The sequence below is a fragment of the Lontra canadensis genome, unplaced genomic scaffold (genome assembly GCF_010015895.1).
Source record: "Lontra canadensis isolate GAN:19392208 unplaced genomic scaffold, GSC_riverotter_1.0 scaffold2, whole genome shotgun sequence".
Lineage (NCBI taxonomy): Eukaryota > Metazoa > Chordata > Mammalia > Carnivora > Mustelidae > Lontra > Lontra canadensis.
The window spans coordinates 49,218,378-49,231,443 of NW_022630996.1; the positions used below are offsets into that span (position 1 = coordinate 49,218,378).

General features: G+C 33.0%; 1 protein-coding gene across 3 annotated transcripts in view; it reads left to right on the top strand.

Annotated features, from left to right (window-relative positions):
• SNX13 (sorting nexin 13) overlaps nt 1-13,066 on the top strand; it is a 132,666-nt gene that overhangs the window by 48,837 nt on the left and 70,763 nt on the right. For all 3 annotated transcript variants that reach the window (XM_032873811.1, XM_032873792.1, XM_032873801.1), the window contains exons 2-5: nt 384-496; nt 4,238-4,340; nt 5,664-5,753; nt 6,589-6,710. In XM_032873811.1, coding sequence (XP_032729702.1) covers nt 384-496; nt 4,238-4,340; nt 5,664-5,753; nt 6,589-6,710 — 428 coding nt within the window. The remainder of the gene's footprint in view (nt 1-383; nt 497-4,237; nt 4,341-5,663; nt 5,754-6,588; nt 6,711-13,066) is intronic.

Genomic DNA, 13,066 nt, shown 5'->3' on the forward strand with positions numbered 1-13,066 from the left:
GAAATATTCTAAGCAAGTACAACTTTGTAGTCTACATAAATGTTTTTATAAATACTTTTTTTTTAACCATTTCTTATCCCAGCATATCATTCAACGATTTGTGTAATGATCGCTTGCTGTGCATTTCATTGTCACTATGTTTTTAAAAAATTGTTGCTGATGTACTTAAAGCCCTTTCTTCATATAGATTTTGTATATTGTTTCTTGGAGATAAATCTCTAAGATTGTAGTTAACATTTTCAAAAGTAAATACGTAACAATTACTGAAACAGTAACCGTATATGTTTAAAAGGAGAAATGTAAAATTATGTAACGGTTTTGTTGGTTCTTTTCTAATGTATATGGACATATTTAAAAAAATTTTTTTCTTTGCTTTATTTCAGACCAGTCTCTCCATATGGGGATGGGGAAGCCTTGGCATTGTCCTTTCTCTAATAACCTTTGGACCCTTTGTAATATTTTATTTGGCCTTTTATATCCTCTGCTTTGTGGGCGGGTAAGTATTCTCAATGACAATCTTACAATTCAAATGTTATACTTTTGTTAGAAATTGAAACAAATGACCATGAGACCTCAATAAGTAAGAAAAAAATCACCATGAGAAATGGTAGTATAATTTATTTGTGAGTGCTATTTTTGCAAATTGTTTTTTTATCAAAGTTAAGTAAAATAAGATATCCAGTAAAATAAAACTGGTGGCGATTGTGATTTGTACCAGGAATATGGATAGGCATCTTCAAAAAATTTTCAGTTTTTGATTATATAAAACTTTTTTGTATAATTTGAAAGGTTTTAAAGTTTTTTTTTATTCCTTTTGGCATTGGTACCTTTTAAGGCTGAAAATTTTTATTTATTACAATATTAACAGGATAATTGGTTGGTTTAATTGAGATGATTCATCAGGTTTTACATAGTAAAAATTAGAAGATACTGTTTCATTGACTAGACTTCATACAATAATATTAATTATTTCCCTTAGTGAATGCTGTCATGTTTTTATGGAAAATTCAAACACCTGATTTTGCCATTTTCCTCTTCATTATTTGATTATGTTTTACATTGAGTTGATAAACCTTTGCAAGAGAAGTTTCAGTCATGATTTAGTATAACTTCCTGTGCAGAGCATTTGGTATCAGATATGAATCATAGCTAAGAAAAATAGAGAAAAGAGAGTTAGAGGATTGTTACTTACTCAAACCAAGTACCTTAACTGAGCTGAGTATTTTGTTGTTACTATTTATATATATGCGTGTGTCTGTGTGCATGTATGTATGTATATATAAGATATGTTTACATAATTATTTTTGGAATGAATACCTTTGAATTCTATTTAAAAAATCTTTTGAGGCCCCAAATATTTGGAGGAGTTATTTGAACCTATAGGTTTAGAGAACAACTTAGCTAAATTGAATCGAATGTAAAAACTGTGGCCTGAAAGACTGTGTAAGATATTCAAGGAGTGATTTCTCAATGTACCTACCACCTCCCACCTCTTTCATGATAGAGTTTGGAAGTTCTGTGTGGCCATTTTAGAAGGACTACACCCACTATTTGTGGGACAAATGAGAATCAAATCAAGCTCTACTCAAGTACTATTCCTAAAACTGCATATAATTTATATTTAACACTTTCATAATAATTGCTTAGGTATGGTATGGTATTAGGTGTGTATTGTATGTAAGTAAGTAGGTATTGGGTATGGTATTGCATACTGAAACAATTAGAAATAAGCCATAGGAATCAGATAAATGGAATTTTGAGTATCTTTATTGACTATGAAGATGATTGAAGACTATAGATCTGCAGCCCCCTGGGCTTTCTAAATTACACTCCTTTGTCACAAATGAAGACTGGAGCAGAATGATTGCATAGCTGTGTGCTTGCACTTCTTCCCCACGGAGTCATGGCTGCTTTCATTGACTGGAAAGGAGACTGTTTTTTGGAGATGTTTCTCTGAAAATGAGAGATTTCTTCTCTTTGATGAATTGAATAAGCTCTTGGCAAAAGTGAAGGCGAATGATTTCAGACTATTTGCCAGTATTTCAGAGAGGGAGGAAATTGTAGCTTTCTTTGTCAGTAGGAGCCCTAGGAAGCCCTGGAGACTGGAGGGTGGAGAGTCATCTCTCATACACTGAAGTGCTCCGCATCAGGTTTTGGAAGAGGGAAGAGTGCTGAGTCCATGTACTTCAAAGTCATGGCAACCTTTCCTGCTCCTTTTCTGAGTGTGCAGGTGTACCAAGGAGTAAGCACAATCGTTTTCAGATAACTTTTAAAGTTCTGTACAAGTTTTTAAATAAGGCGGGGTATGGATGGTGTGCTAGGGTCACTAAAAACTCTTCAGATAATATTAAGAGTCATATGATAGGGTCTGAAATTCCAGTTTGATGTTGTATCATAAATGTTCTGATCTGATGTTCTGTTCCAGATTGTAAATCTCAGTGAAATTCACTGCCATAGTAAGGGGACTTCAATTTAAGTTCTAGAAAGCCTCCCAGAATTATCTTCAATAATCAAGGGATTAATTAATCATTTCTAGATTACTCAGTTGTGGTCAATGAGTATCTAGTTCCTGAATCAAATCTTTCCTATTTGGGCTGTAATTAGAAAGCATGATTGTTTTTTCTTTAATATAACTTACAGTTAATGCCTTATGAATTTGAAGAACAATGCAGGCTTTTAAATAGCAATCTCAAGTAAAATAATTGCATTTCATAAAATCATTTCTTGGTTTTAATGTGTTTTATTGTCTGAAGTTTTAAGATACTTTTTTTTAACTTCTATAAAATGCAAGTTTGAGAGGAATTAATACATTTTCTTATGGAAGCCACCTTTTAAAAAAATTCTGCAGTTAACCATCTGTAATGTTGATAATATATATGTTTTGCTGATAAAGCTAATTCCATGTTTTCTAGTATAAAGATAACTTTTGGAAGGAAAATCACTTAGAGATTTTTGTATTATGTGTTTTTTTGTTTTTTGGATGCATACTTTTGATACTGTTTTATGGGTTATTTAATGGCATTCTGTTACGTTGGGTGATGCAGTCATTTGTAGCACCTGTTTTTACTTAAACCTCAAGGCTAAAACAGGTGCTAAGTTTAGACTGTTAGCTTACTTTCCTACTATCATTCTTTGGACAAAGGTTAATACTTTATCAGGCTTTCTCATGATAATAACAAGCATTTACTTTATGTCTGTAAATCTGCTTATCACTAGATAAAACTGAAATATGGGGCCATCTTGAGTCTTAGTAATAGTATCAGATGCAAGACAGGTGAAATTTATTGACAGTTCTGAGGCCAGCTTTTTAAAAAAGAAACAAAAACAAAATTGATGACATGGGCTAATTTGACTTGTTTTCTCAACTCATCTCTCAGCTTTTGTGGTGCTTGTACTAAAGAGCATCGGATAGCCACAAAAAACAGAGGACTTTGAGAATCTTCCTTTTAGTAGTTGAGGCTGACCCATATTTAATTTTTCATAGTTCCCTTCTTGTTATGACAGCAGTTGAATTATTGTAGGATTTTTATAAGATTATTATAAAGTTAGAATTTGATGTTTTTCTATGATGGATTTCCTATCTACTTAGTGGTGCTTAGATTTAATTGGTAAATTTTGAATATATAAAATATTGATAGCATTTAGTCAATACTTAGAGTTAAACAGTTCTAAGCCAGTTTTTATCTTACCTCAACTCTGTAATTGTTTTAAAAATAATCAGCCTTTGGGATGTATTTATATGTATTTTTAAATTCCAGTCTAATTGTCAGCTATATTTTTTTTTTCTTCTTTGGCCTTTATTTATTTTCTTTCCATAATCCAAATTACATTACTATCTGACATTAATTAGTTAATAGAACTATAGAAATGTGTGATTTTAGCTATAGATTTAGATCTCATTTGTCTTTATCGTTGGTTAGTGAACCTACTTATTTAGCGAGGGCTGATTTTTTTGCCTGGGGTTCTTTATGATATATATGAAATATGAAATATGTGGAATATATTTATATAAAAACTTTGAAAGGCATTCTTGTATAAATTCACAAAATGCTTATAGTTGTTTTAAACTTCAGAACATAACAAACTGTCAATTAATTGCCTTGGCAAAGGAAAAACTGATATTTTTAGTGAGTGATAAACCATCTATTAAATCTGAAAAATATCTTTGGTTAATAGATATGTTAAGTTATAACAGAATTTTGTTTTTGTTTCTGTAATTGAGTTTTTTCTTCCCCAGGGGCTTTGTGGTTACTCTCCTCTTTGGAAAAACAAACTCAGAGAAGTACCTAGAACAGTGTGAACACTCATTTCTTCCTCCAACATCAACTGGGATTCCTAAGGTAAATAGGGTAAAGGAAGGTAAAACCTCAAGTCTTGTTCTGTGAAATGATGGTAATGTGATCATCTGTATATAGCTTGGCATATGTTCCTACATCACTAATGCTCACTATAAACTTATGGGACACTTTCTAATCATGTTTAGAAAATGTATCTTAGAAGATTACTTTGGAAACTTCTGTAGTGTTAGATGTTCAGAGTGGAAGTGCAAATTTTAGATAAAGATAGAAATTTGGGGCCTCTTCCTACTATTGTGACATAGGATTTCAAAATATGGAATGAAATAAATTGCATAGAAACCAGAGAAAAGAAAATGGGTATTATTTTTTAACTGACTTGAAAGATACAGCTTTCAGTTAGGCTATTCAGTATCTATAATTTTAATAATTTAGGCCCAATTATATTTATATCATCTTGAGTGTTGGTATTTTTTCCATTTTTTAATATCATAATCTGTAAAATTGGAATTTCGTACTGTAGGTAGGCTTCAGATTTGCATTGTCTTCAGTTCTTGTGGTATGGGGATGGTTTGTTTCATCTTGTGTGAAGAGAGACAAAGTGATCGGGAGTTGATGCCGGTATCTTAACTTTACAGTTAATAACTTGTTCATTATGTGCTAAGATGTAGGAGATGCAGAGATAGAAATATATAGTATAGCTTTATATTGCTGAAATAAAAGAATTTCACCTTATCCTTGGAAGTTGCATGTTATAATTTGAAGGGTATGTTTTATATATGTATTCGTGCTTTGTTTTTTTGTTTTATTTTTGTTTTTTGTTTGTTTGTATTTTTAATTGAAGAATGTCCCACTACTTCTCACATTATTTCTAGGCCACTGAACTTACTGAACACTACAGAGAAATAGAGAAATTCATTTTCTTTTGTTGCTAAAAATTGTCCTTAAATAAAATTAATTAAAATATATTTATTTGGCACTTTGTATACTGTTTTGGGCTGGGAGGGGGAAGAGAGAAGAGGAGGAGAGTTTAATAAAGACAATTATTAATTTGATTCACCTGAACCACTAATTTATGGTTTTAAAGTTTCACTGAAATACAGCAACAGTGTATCCTACATTTTTTGTTTCTTCACATTCTAAATGATATTGCCGATTTTACAAAATTTTTGAGGATAACAATAGGCTTTTTTTTTTTTTTCTGGGTGTCTAGCTGCGTTAACTTGAGAAAGTGTTTGGTTTGTACAGAGCCTTGAGAAATAAGGTTAGTGACTGACTTGAAGATGGCAGGGAAGTTGCAAGTTAGAAGTAACTATACAGACTTTAAATCAGAGAACTATGCAGTAAAATGTTGTGATTTCCTTTAAGTGCTTAGAAGAAATGAAACGAGAAGCCAGGACTATAAAGATTGATAGAAGATTGACAGGTGCCAATATAATTGATGAACCTCTCCAGCAAGTGAGTTTTCCTGTGTGGTATTTGAATTCCTTATCTTGTGTTGTAAGGTGTATTTCTTTTGAAAATACTAGGAAATAATTTTTGCTATTTATGTAATATGCTGGAAAGTCATTATAATGCTGTTCTTGGATTCTGTACTTAAGCTGCCTTATTTATGAAATAATTTATAATGAAGTGGTTTATATAGTATTAAAGCCTTTTGTTTGAACTTGCATTTAATAGAAAGTTTTCTCTGACATATTTGATAATGTTTCTAATTATTTTAAAGTTAAAATGCTCTTTAGCTGATGAATAGGCTTAGTGTTTTGGCAAATCAGACAATTGGTACTATAGTTTTTTAAATGGTTATACCTGATTTGATTCAAAAAATATTAAAAAATTAGAATTAAAAAAATTACTCTCTCCAGATATTTTTCATTGATGTTTGATTATATGATTATTATAATGTGTTCTTTAAAATTCTAACATTTCTTTTATAGTTAAACCCAAACTTAGTTTAACTGATTTTCAAAAATAATATACATCAAGTTGTATCATTTGCTGAATTGACTGATTGTATTAAATCAATGTTGTTGATACTATTGGTAGTATCAAAGGTATTAGATTTAAGTGAACTTGGGTAGTGGGTGACATGGGACACCAAAATAATTTAAGATTTTTTGAAATCGTTTTTTAGCATATTGATCCTTTTGTAATAAAGGTAGTTTTTTGGTACCACAATTTAGTATGTAGAGAGTATATATAAATTGGTAAATAATTCTTTTAGGTTTTAGTTTGCTGCTCATACTTTTTAAATCCTAAAAAGTTGTGTCTTCTCCCAATATTTTTGTTTTAGGTTATCCAGTTTTCCTTGAGGGATTATGTCCAGTATTGGTATTATACACTAAGTGATGATGAATCTTTTCTTCTTGAAATTAGGCAGACTCTTCAAAATGCACTCATTCAGTTTGCTACTAGGTAAGGTCATTGATGCAGAAAAAGTTAAATAATATTGTTTATACCAGTAAGGAAAATGACTTTTAAGTTGGAGGGGGAAATTATTAATTAGTAATAATTACTAAAGGTGAGTAGAACAGTAGGTGATTGTGAGATAACAGATTATAGAACTAGAGCTCTAAAAACCTGTACTTCTTTAAATTTAACCTTTACATTTACAGAATGTTTATCTTTATTAAACCCTTTCTCTCAGTCTGAATGTCAGTGTCTTCCTCAGGGTCCAGTCATGTGACTTTCAACTCACTTATTGAGAATACTTTTTTTTTTAACCTCTTACCCAGATACTCTGTTTTATTTGAGTGCCATGGAAATAGTTTCAGTAAAATTACTCTTTTACTTTGAGCACATACCTTATAGAAGTCTCAGTGGAGAGGAAACCAAAGGAGCATAAATCACTGGAGAATATTCAGCTTATTTATTTTCAGAAGGGAGTGTATTTTTATGAGTTTGCTTTAAGAAATTTTTGTGAGATATACTAAAATTCTTACTTTAAAAAACCCATTAAAAAACCCCACTTACAGGGTGCCTGGGTGGCTCATGGTTTAAAGCCTCTGCCTTCGGCTCAGGTCATGATCTGAGGGTCCTGGAATCAAGTCCCGCATTGGGCTCTCTGCTCAGTGGGGAGCCTGCTTCCTCCTCTCTCTGCCTGCCTCTCTGCTTACTTGTGATCTGTCTCTGTCAAAGAAATAAATAAAATTAAAAAAAAAAACCCACTTACGTACTGCCTCCTCTATGACAAAAATATTTTGGTCTATATCATTGTATTTAAACTACTTGATTTTTTTTGGGTGGCCATTTCATATACAGAAGTGACTTATTTTTGAAAGAAAAGATTTTATGTTTAGTTGAATTTGATTTTTTTTTTTTTTTAATTAAAAGATTTTCTTACTAGCCTATAGCCTCAAGGCAGGAAGCTGCATGCCATGGCCATGAGAACATTTTTAAATCTGACTGTGTTATTTTTCAGCCAAGCCTCTTTTCTTCCCTACTTAGGTTTTTGAAATACAATCTTGTACTTTTGAGAATCTTGGAGAATAGAGCTTTGCCCTGGGGCTTTTACTGCATTTTTATCTCTGTGCACATAGATGTTTCCAGCTCAGGCTGCCCTGTCAGGACTTTTCATCTGTAACTTAGTTAATCCTAAGCTTTGGAGTAGTTCCTCAACCTCAGGTCATTGCGGAGGCCTGCAGTAATGTTTATGGTTTGAATAATAACCTTACTTGTAGGGGTAGATTTGAGCACCTTCTCCCTTAGTATTAACAGCAGATGTTTATGGAGTAGCCAGCCTTAATTACAAGTGTAGAGTCGCTGTGGAACACAGAAAATAAAGAATAATCAAACTTCAAAAATAGGACTTTATCTCCTTTATTTCATATATATAACATTATTGAGTATAGGTATTCATTCAGTCAAATCTTCTGAGTCAGTCATTCGCTACTTTTTATAGTAACATCATCCTAATGACTGTTTTTTCCCCCTTTGGGAAGATGGGAATAGGGGTTCATTATAGATGTGTTTGACTGCCTAAGTATATATTGAAATACAACAGATTTTAAACCTGGAAAGAACTTTGAACTAGTAATTGGGAGACTTCAGTTTGCATCCTGCTCTACTACTTAGCTATGGAACTATGAGCATGTATTTTGAACTTTTTGAATCTTGGTTTTGCTCATATGTGATATAAGCATAGTAATATCTGCCCTGTTCTGTGTTCCTCACAGGGTTATTGTTGGTATCAGATTGATCTATCCATTCAACTAATGTTTTATGCTTCCTTTGTACCAACCAGATGCTGCAGATACTCCAGTGAAAAAAACAAAATCTCTGATCACTGGAATGTAATGAAAATAATAATTGTGAAAATGTTCTGAAAACTGTGAGGGAATTTAGAAATTTAAGTTGTTAATGTCCTCTGACATTTATAATTTCACAAGAGATGAGGAAGCTAAGGTCCAGAAAGATTAAATGGTCAGTGCAAAATTATCCGGTGAATTGGGGCAGAGTAAGAATTAGAATCAGATTGTTCTTAGCAGTCTAGTGTTCTTCCCTCCATTCCATACCAGATATATTATGATCTGATTTTTCACCTTAGTTTCCCCACTTTTTTTTTTTAACCTTTCATAGCAGTAGCTTTCCCTGTTTTTGATTCCCCCAAATCACTTTTTCTTTACACTTCATGTAGTAAATTGTTTTGTTTTTGTTTTTTACCGTTTTGTAATATTGTATGCTATCAGGCAGAATATTTAGGTGACTGCAGGAAGAGTCGAGTTTCTTCCGTCCTGAACTGAACTGAATTTATCTTTGCTTTCTCATTTGCCTTAAGATTTTGGACAAATTAATCAGCTTCTTTTGAGCCTTAGTTTACTCATTCATAGAGGTTGATAACAAAGTTGATTTTGAGGCTGTTTTCAGGCTGAAAATGATAATGAGGAAACAATCACAGAGTATCAGCATAAAATGAAATGCTAATTTTGAGACATAACAAGAGAGAAGGATATACTTAGAGTCTGAAGTCCTCACTTTTGAGCTTTAGTGCTTTTATTTATTAAGCTGTATGGTCTTGAATGGGCAAAACACGTAAATTCTTAAGAGTCTGGTGATAACCCATATCTACTTATCAGATTATCAGGGTTAAATGACATCACATGTCAGAGAATACTTTATAATGATAACACCTTGTGTTAACATTAGTACCTGTTACTCTAGTAGCAATTTGGGGATGGAAACCTTCATAGAGCACTTTTGACTTCCCTGTGGTAGAGCCTGGCTGTGAACTAGGCTGGAGCTTTAGGGATTGAATCTGAGATAACCTGTGTATTTTCTTTCTCCTTCAAATAAGATATTATGTACAAGACTGAGTCCTGGGAGATTGTATTATAACTCTACCTGTACCATTGAGTTACATTATATTTAAAATTTCTTAATAATAATAGTAATACTTGTAGCAAACTTGTGAGAGTTAAATGAGATGATGTCCAAAAAGCATTTCCTGAAGTATTTGTTAACCAGTAAGTGGTATATTGAGCGAGTTACTTGTCTTTCTGTGTCTCAGTCTCTCCATCAGTAAAATGGGATAATTCTTCCATTGGGCTCTTGTAATGTTAATCTAGAGGAGTAGTGCATGTCTAACACTACAGGATCTAGTATATAGCAAATGAGTGAGTGTTAACTTGGTTGTTACTGTTAATTTTGTTATTTATTACCTTCCTAGTATATATACACACAGTTTCTTTGACCTTGTCTTAGTTTGTTCTGTTTTGTCGGGGAAGGAGCAGGTAGAGACAATGTTAAAGCACATACAGTGGAGAGAAAGTAGACATTTGTGTGGTACTGAGAGCGGTTTTTATCTAGAGGTAGAATGAACCAGAGTAACTGATGAAGACCTCATGTGGATTGAGGTTAAAACTGGTCTTCAAGAATGAATAGTGGGACAGACAGAGGAATGAAGGATATGTTAGCAAAGAACAAAGTTCTGAGAAGGGGAACAAGGTTAGTGTGGTAGAAGCAGTAAGGAGATACTAGTGATCAAGGAACCTTATTGCTTTAAGAGGTGTGAAATGTGGCAGCTGTGTTGCTCTCTGTTCCCCTTAACCCCAAGATTAGCAGAAAGTAGATATATTCTAATGCCACTGTGTTCTTCCTAAAGGGTTTTCCCATGGCAGGAGGAGGTATGGGTAGGTAGATTCCAGGATTCAGTGGTTGTAATACTAATGATAGTATTCTTTCTGGAACAAGCGGGGGATATGTTTTGAAAATTTAACCATTTTCCTCACTAACCATTTTGCTGTAGAACTAATTGATCATGTGTTTAGACTTGTCCAAAAGGCAGGCACGACTCAAATAATGGATATTTGCAACAGTAAAGCTCTTTTGCCATTTTACATTCTTTGCCTTTTGAAAACTTAGCTTAAAACTGACTTTAACTAGAAAGGTAATTATTGTCATATTTACTACAATTAGCAAAAATAATTAGGAACCATTAAGTATTTAAAAGAAGGGGCAGTAAGTTAATGTTTTTGCAGGTGTGGAATAGATCAGGGGTTGTTAATTGTATAGTTATATAATTTATATAGCACACAGTTTACCCACTTAAAGTTAGTGGCTTTTAATATATTTATAGAGTTGTGCACCCTTCATCACAATCAATTTAAGAACATTTTAATGATTCCACAAGAAACCTTGTATCCACTTTCATTCACTTCATTCCCCCCAAAGTTTCTAGCTCTCGTCAACCACTTATCTACTTTATTTCTCTCTGGTTTTGCCCATTTTGGACATTTTATATGAGGGGAATAATACCGTCTGTGTTCTTTTATGACTGGCATCTTTCACTTAGTACAATGTTTTCAACGTTTATCCATGTTGTAGCAAATGTTATTACTTATTCTTTCCTAATGCTGAATAATATTTCACTGTATGGGCATAAACTACATTTTGTTTATCCATGGACATGTGGACGTAGGGATTGTTTCTACTTTCTGGATATTATGAAGAATGCTACTATGAACATTCATATACAAGTTTTTCTGTGGACGTGTGTTTTCATTTCTCTTGGGTATATGGGAGTAGAATTTCTGTGTCATGTGGTAACTCTTTAACCTTTGAGGAACTGCAAATTGTTTTCCAAAGTGGCTGCATATTCTCACCAGCACTGTATGAGGGTTCCATTTTCTCCATATCCTTGCTTATACTTGCTTTTGCCTGTTGTTTTTTTCTTCAAGTTTTATTTATTTAAGTACTCTCTGTAACCCATGTGGGGCTTGAACTCACGACTTTGAGATTGAGAGTCATACGTTCTACTGACTAAACCAGCCAGGTGCCCATGATTTTGTCTGTCTTTTAGATTACAGCATCCTAGTAGGTGTGAAGTGATATTTCATTATGGTTTTGATTTGCATCTTCCTGATAGGTAATGATATCGAGCATCTTTTCATATGCTTACAAGTCATTTGTATAGCTTCTTTAGAGAATGTGTATTCAGATCTTTTCCCCATTTTTAAATTAGGTTATTTGTAATTTTATTATTTAAATGGAGTGTGCTATAGTCAGGTTTTGAAAATACAATTTTATTGGATAGTCACACTGATTTGTTTGCATTTTGTCCATGGCTGCTTTTGTACTACAGCAGTAGAATGGACTAGTTGTGACCCCGGACAGTGTTGTCTGCAAAGCCTGAAATAGTTGCTCTTTGGCCCATTAGAGAGAAGTTTTCTGAACCCTGAAATAGTTTTGTAGTTATTAAAATATTTAGGAAATGTTGTTGGGGCGCCTGGGTAGCTCAGTGGGTTAAAGCCTCTGCCTTCGACTCAGGTCATGGTCCCAGGGTCCTGGGATTGGCCCCGCATCAGGCTCTCTGCTCAGCAGGGAGCCTGCTTCCCCCTCTCTCTCTCTGCCTGCCTCTCTGCCTACTTGTGATCTCTGCCTGTCAAATAAATAAATTTAAAAAAAAAATCTTAAAAAAAAAGATATTTAGGTAGTGTTGTTAAACAAATAGGAAATATTTTAGAATAAAAATCATGTAATATAGTATATGATTTTGGCTGTGGAAAAAACCGTCAGTATGCATTCATAGCAAAGAGACCGATAGGAAATACACTAAAATATTAACTGATCTTTAGATTGTGGATTTATGGCTGATTATAACTGATGCTGAAAATCAAAAGAAGGAGATTACACTTCACGAAATGAGAATGTATTACTTTTAGAGCCACAGATAGACAGAAACATTTGCTAATGAGCAGTAAAGATCTCTAGGATGGCTTTTTTTAAAACTAAATTTTCCTGTTTCTCCATTTTTTATGTTCTTAGGAACATATAAGAATAATTTTTTTTACAACTATAGATGATGTGTTTTGTATAGGCAGTCACTGTCCCTTTATTTCTTCAGAAAGTGATCTGGAAAATAATGCTTAATATAGTGTTTTGTACATGACGAGTTAGTGAGTAGTCAATAAATTCTTGTTAATTGAGTTCCTGTTTATGATTTACATGTTACTTTTTTCCTACAGAATTTTAATATATTTCACTACTAAATCTAGGAATGTTTCATTTGTCAGGTACATTTTACTAGAAATCTTGTTTATTAAAATAGTTAACAGCATTACTTTAATTTTTTTCATACTTATCATTATACCTAGGAAGATGCACACCTAGCCCCAGGTTATTTATTTTTTTCCTTTCCTGTTTAAGACTTCCAGCTCTATGTTCTTTACACTTAACCTCTAAAATAGGTGAGTGTGCTTCACAGGTGTTTCTCCAAGTTCTTCATTATATTCAGAGATCCACATCCTTTAGAATGTCTGAATCTTTAACATCTT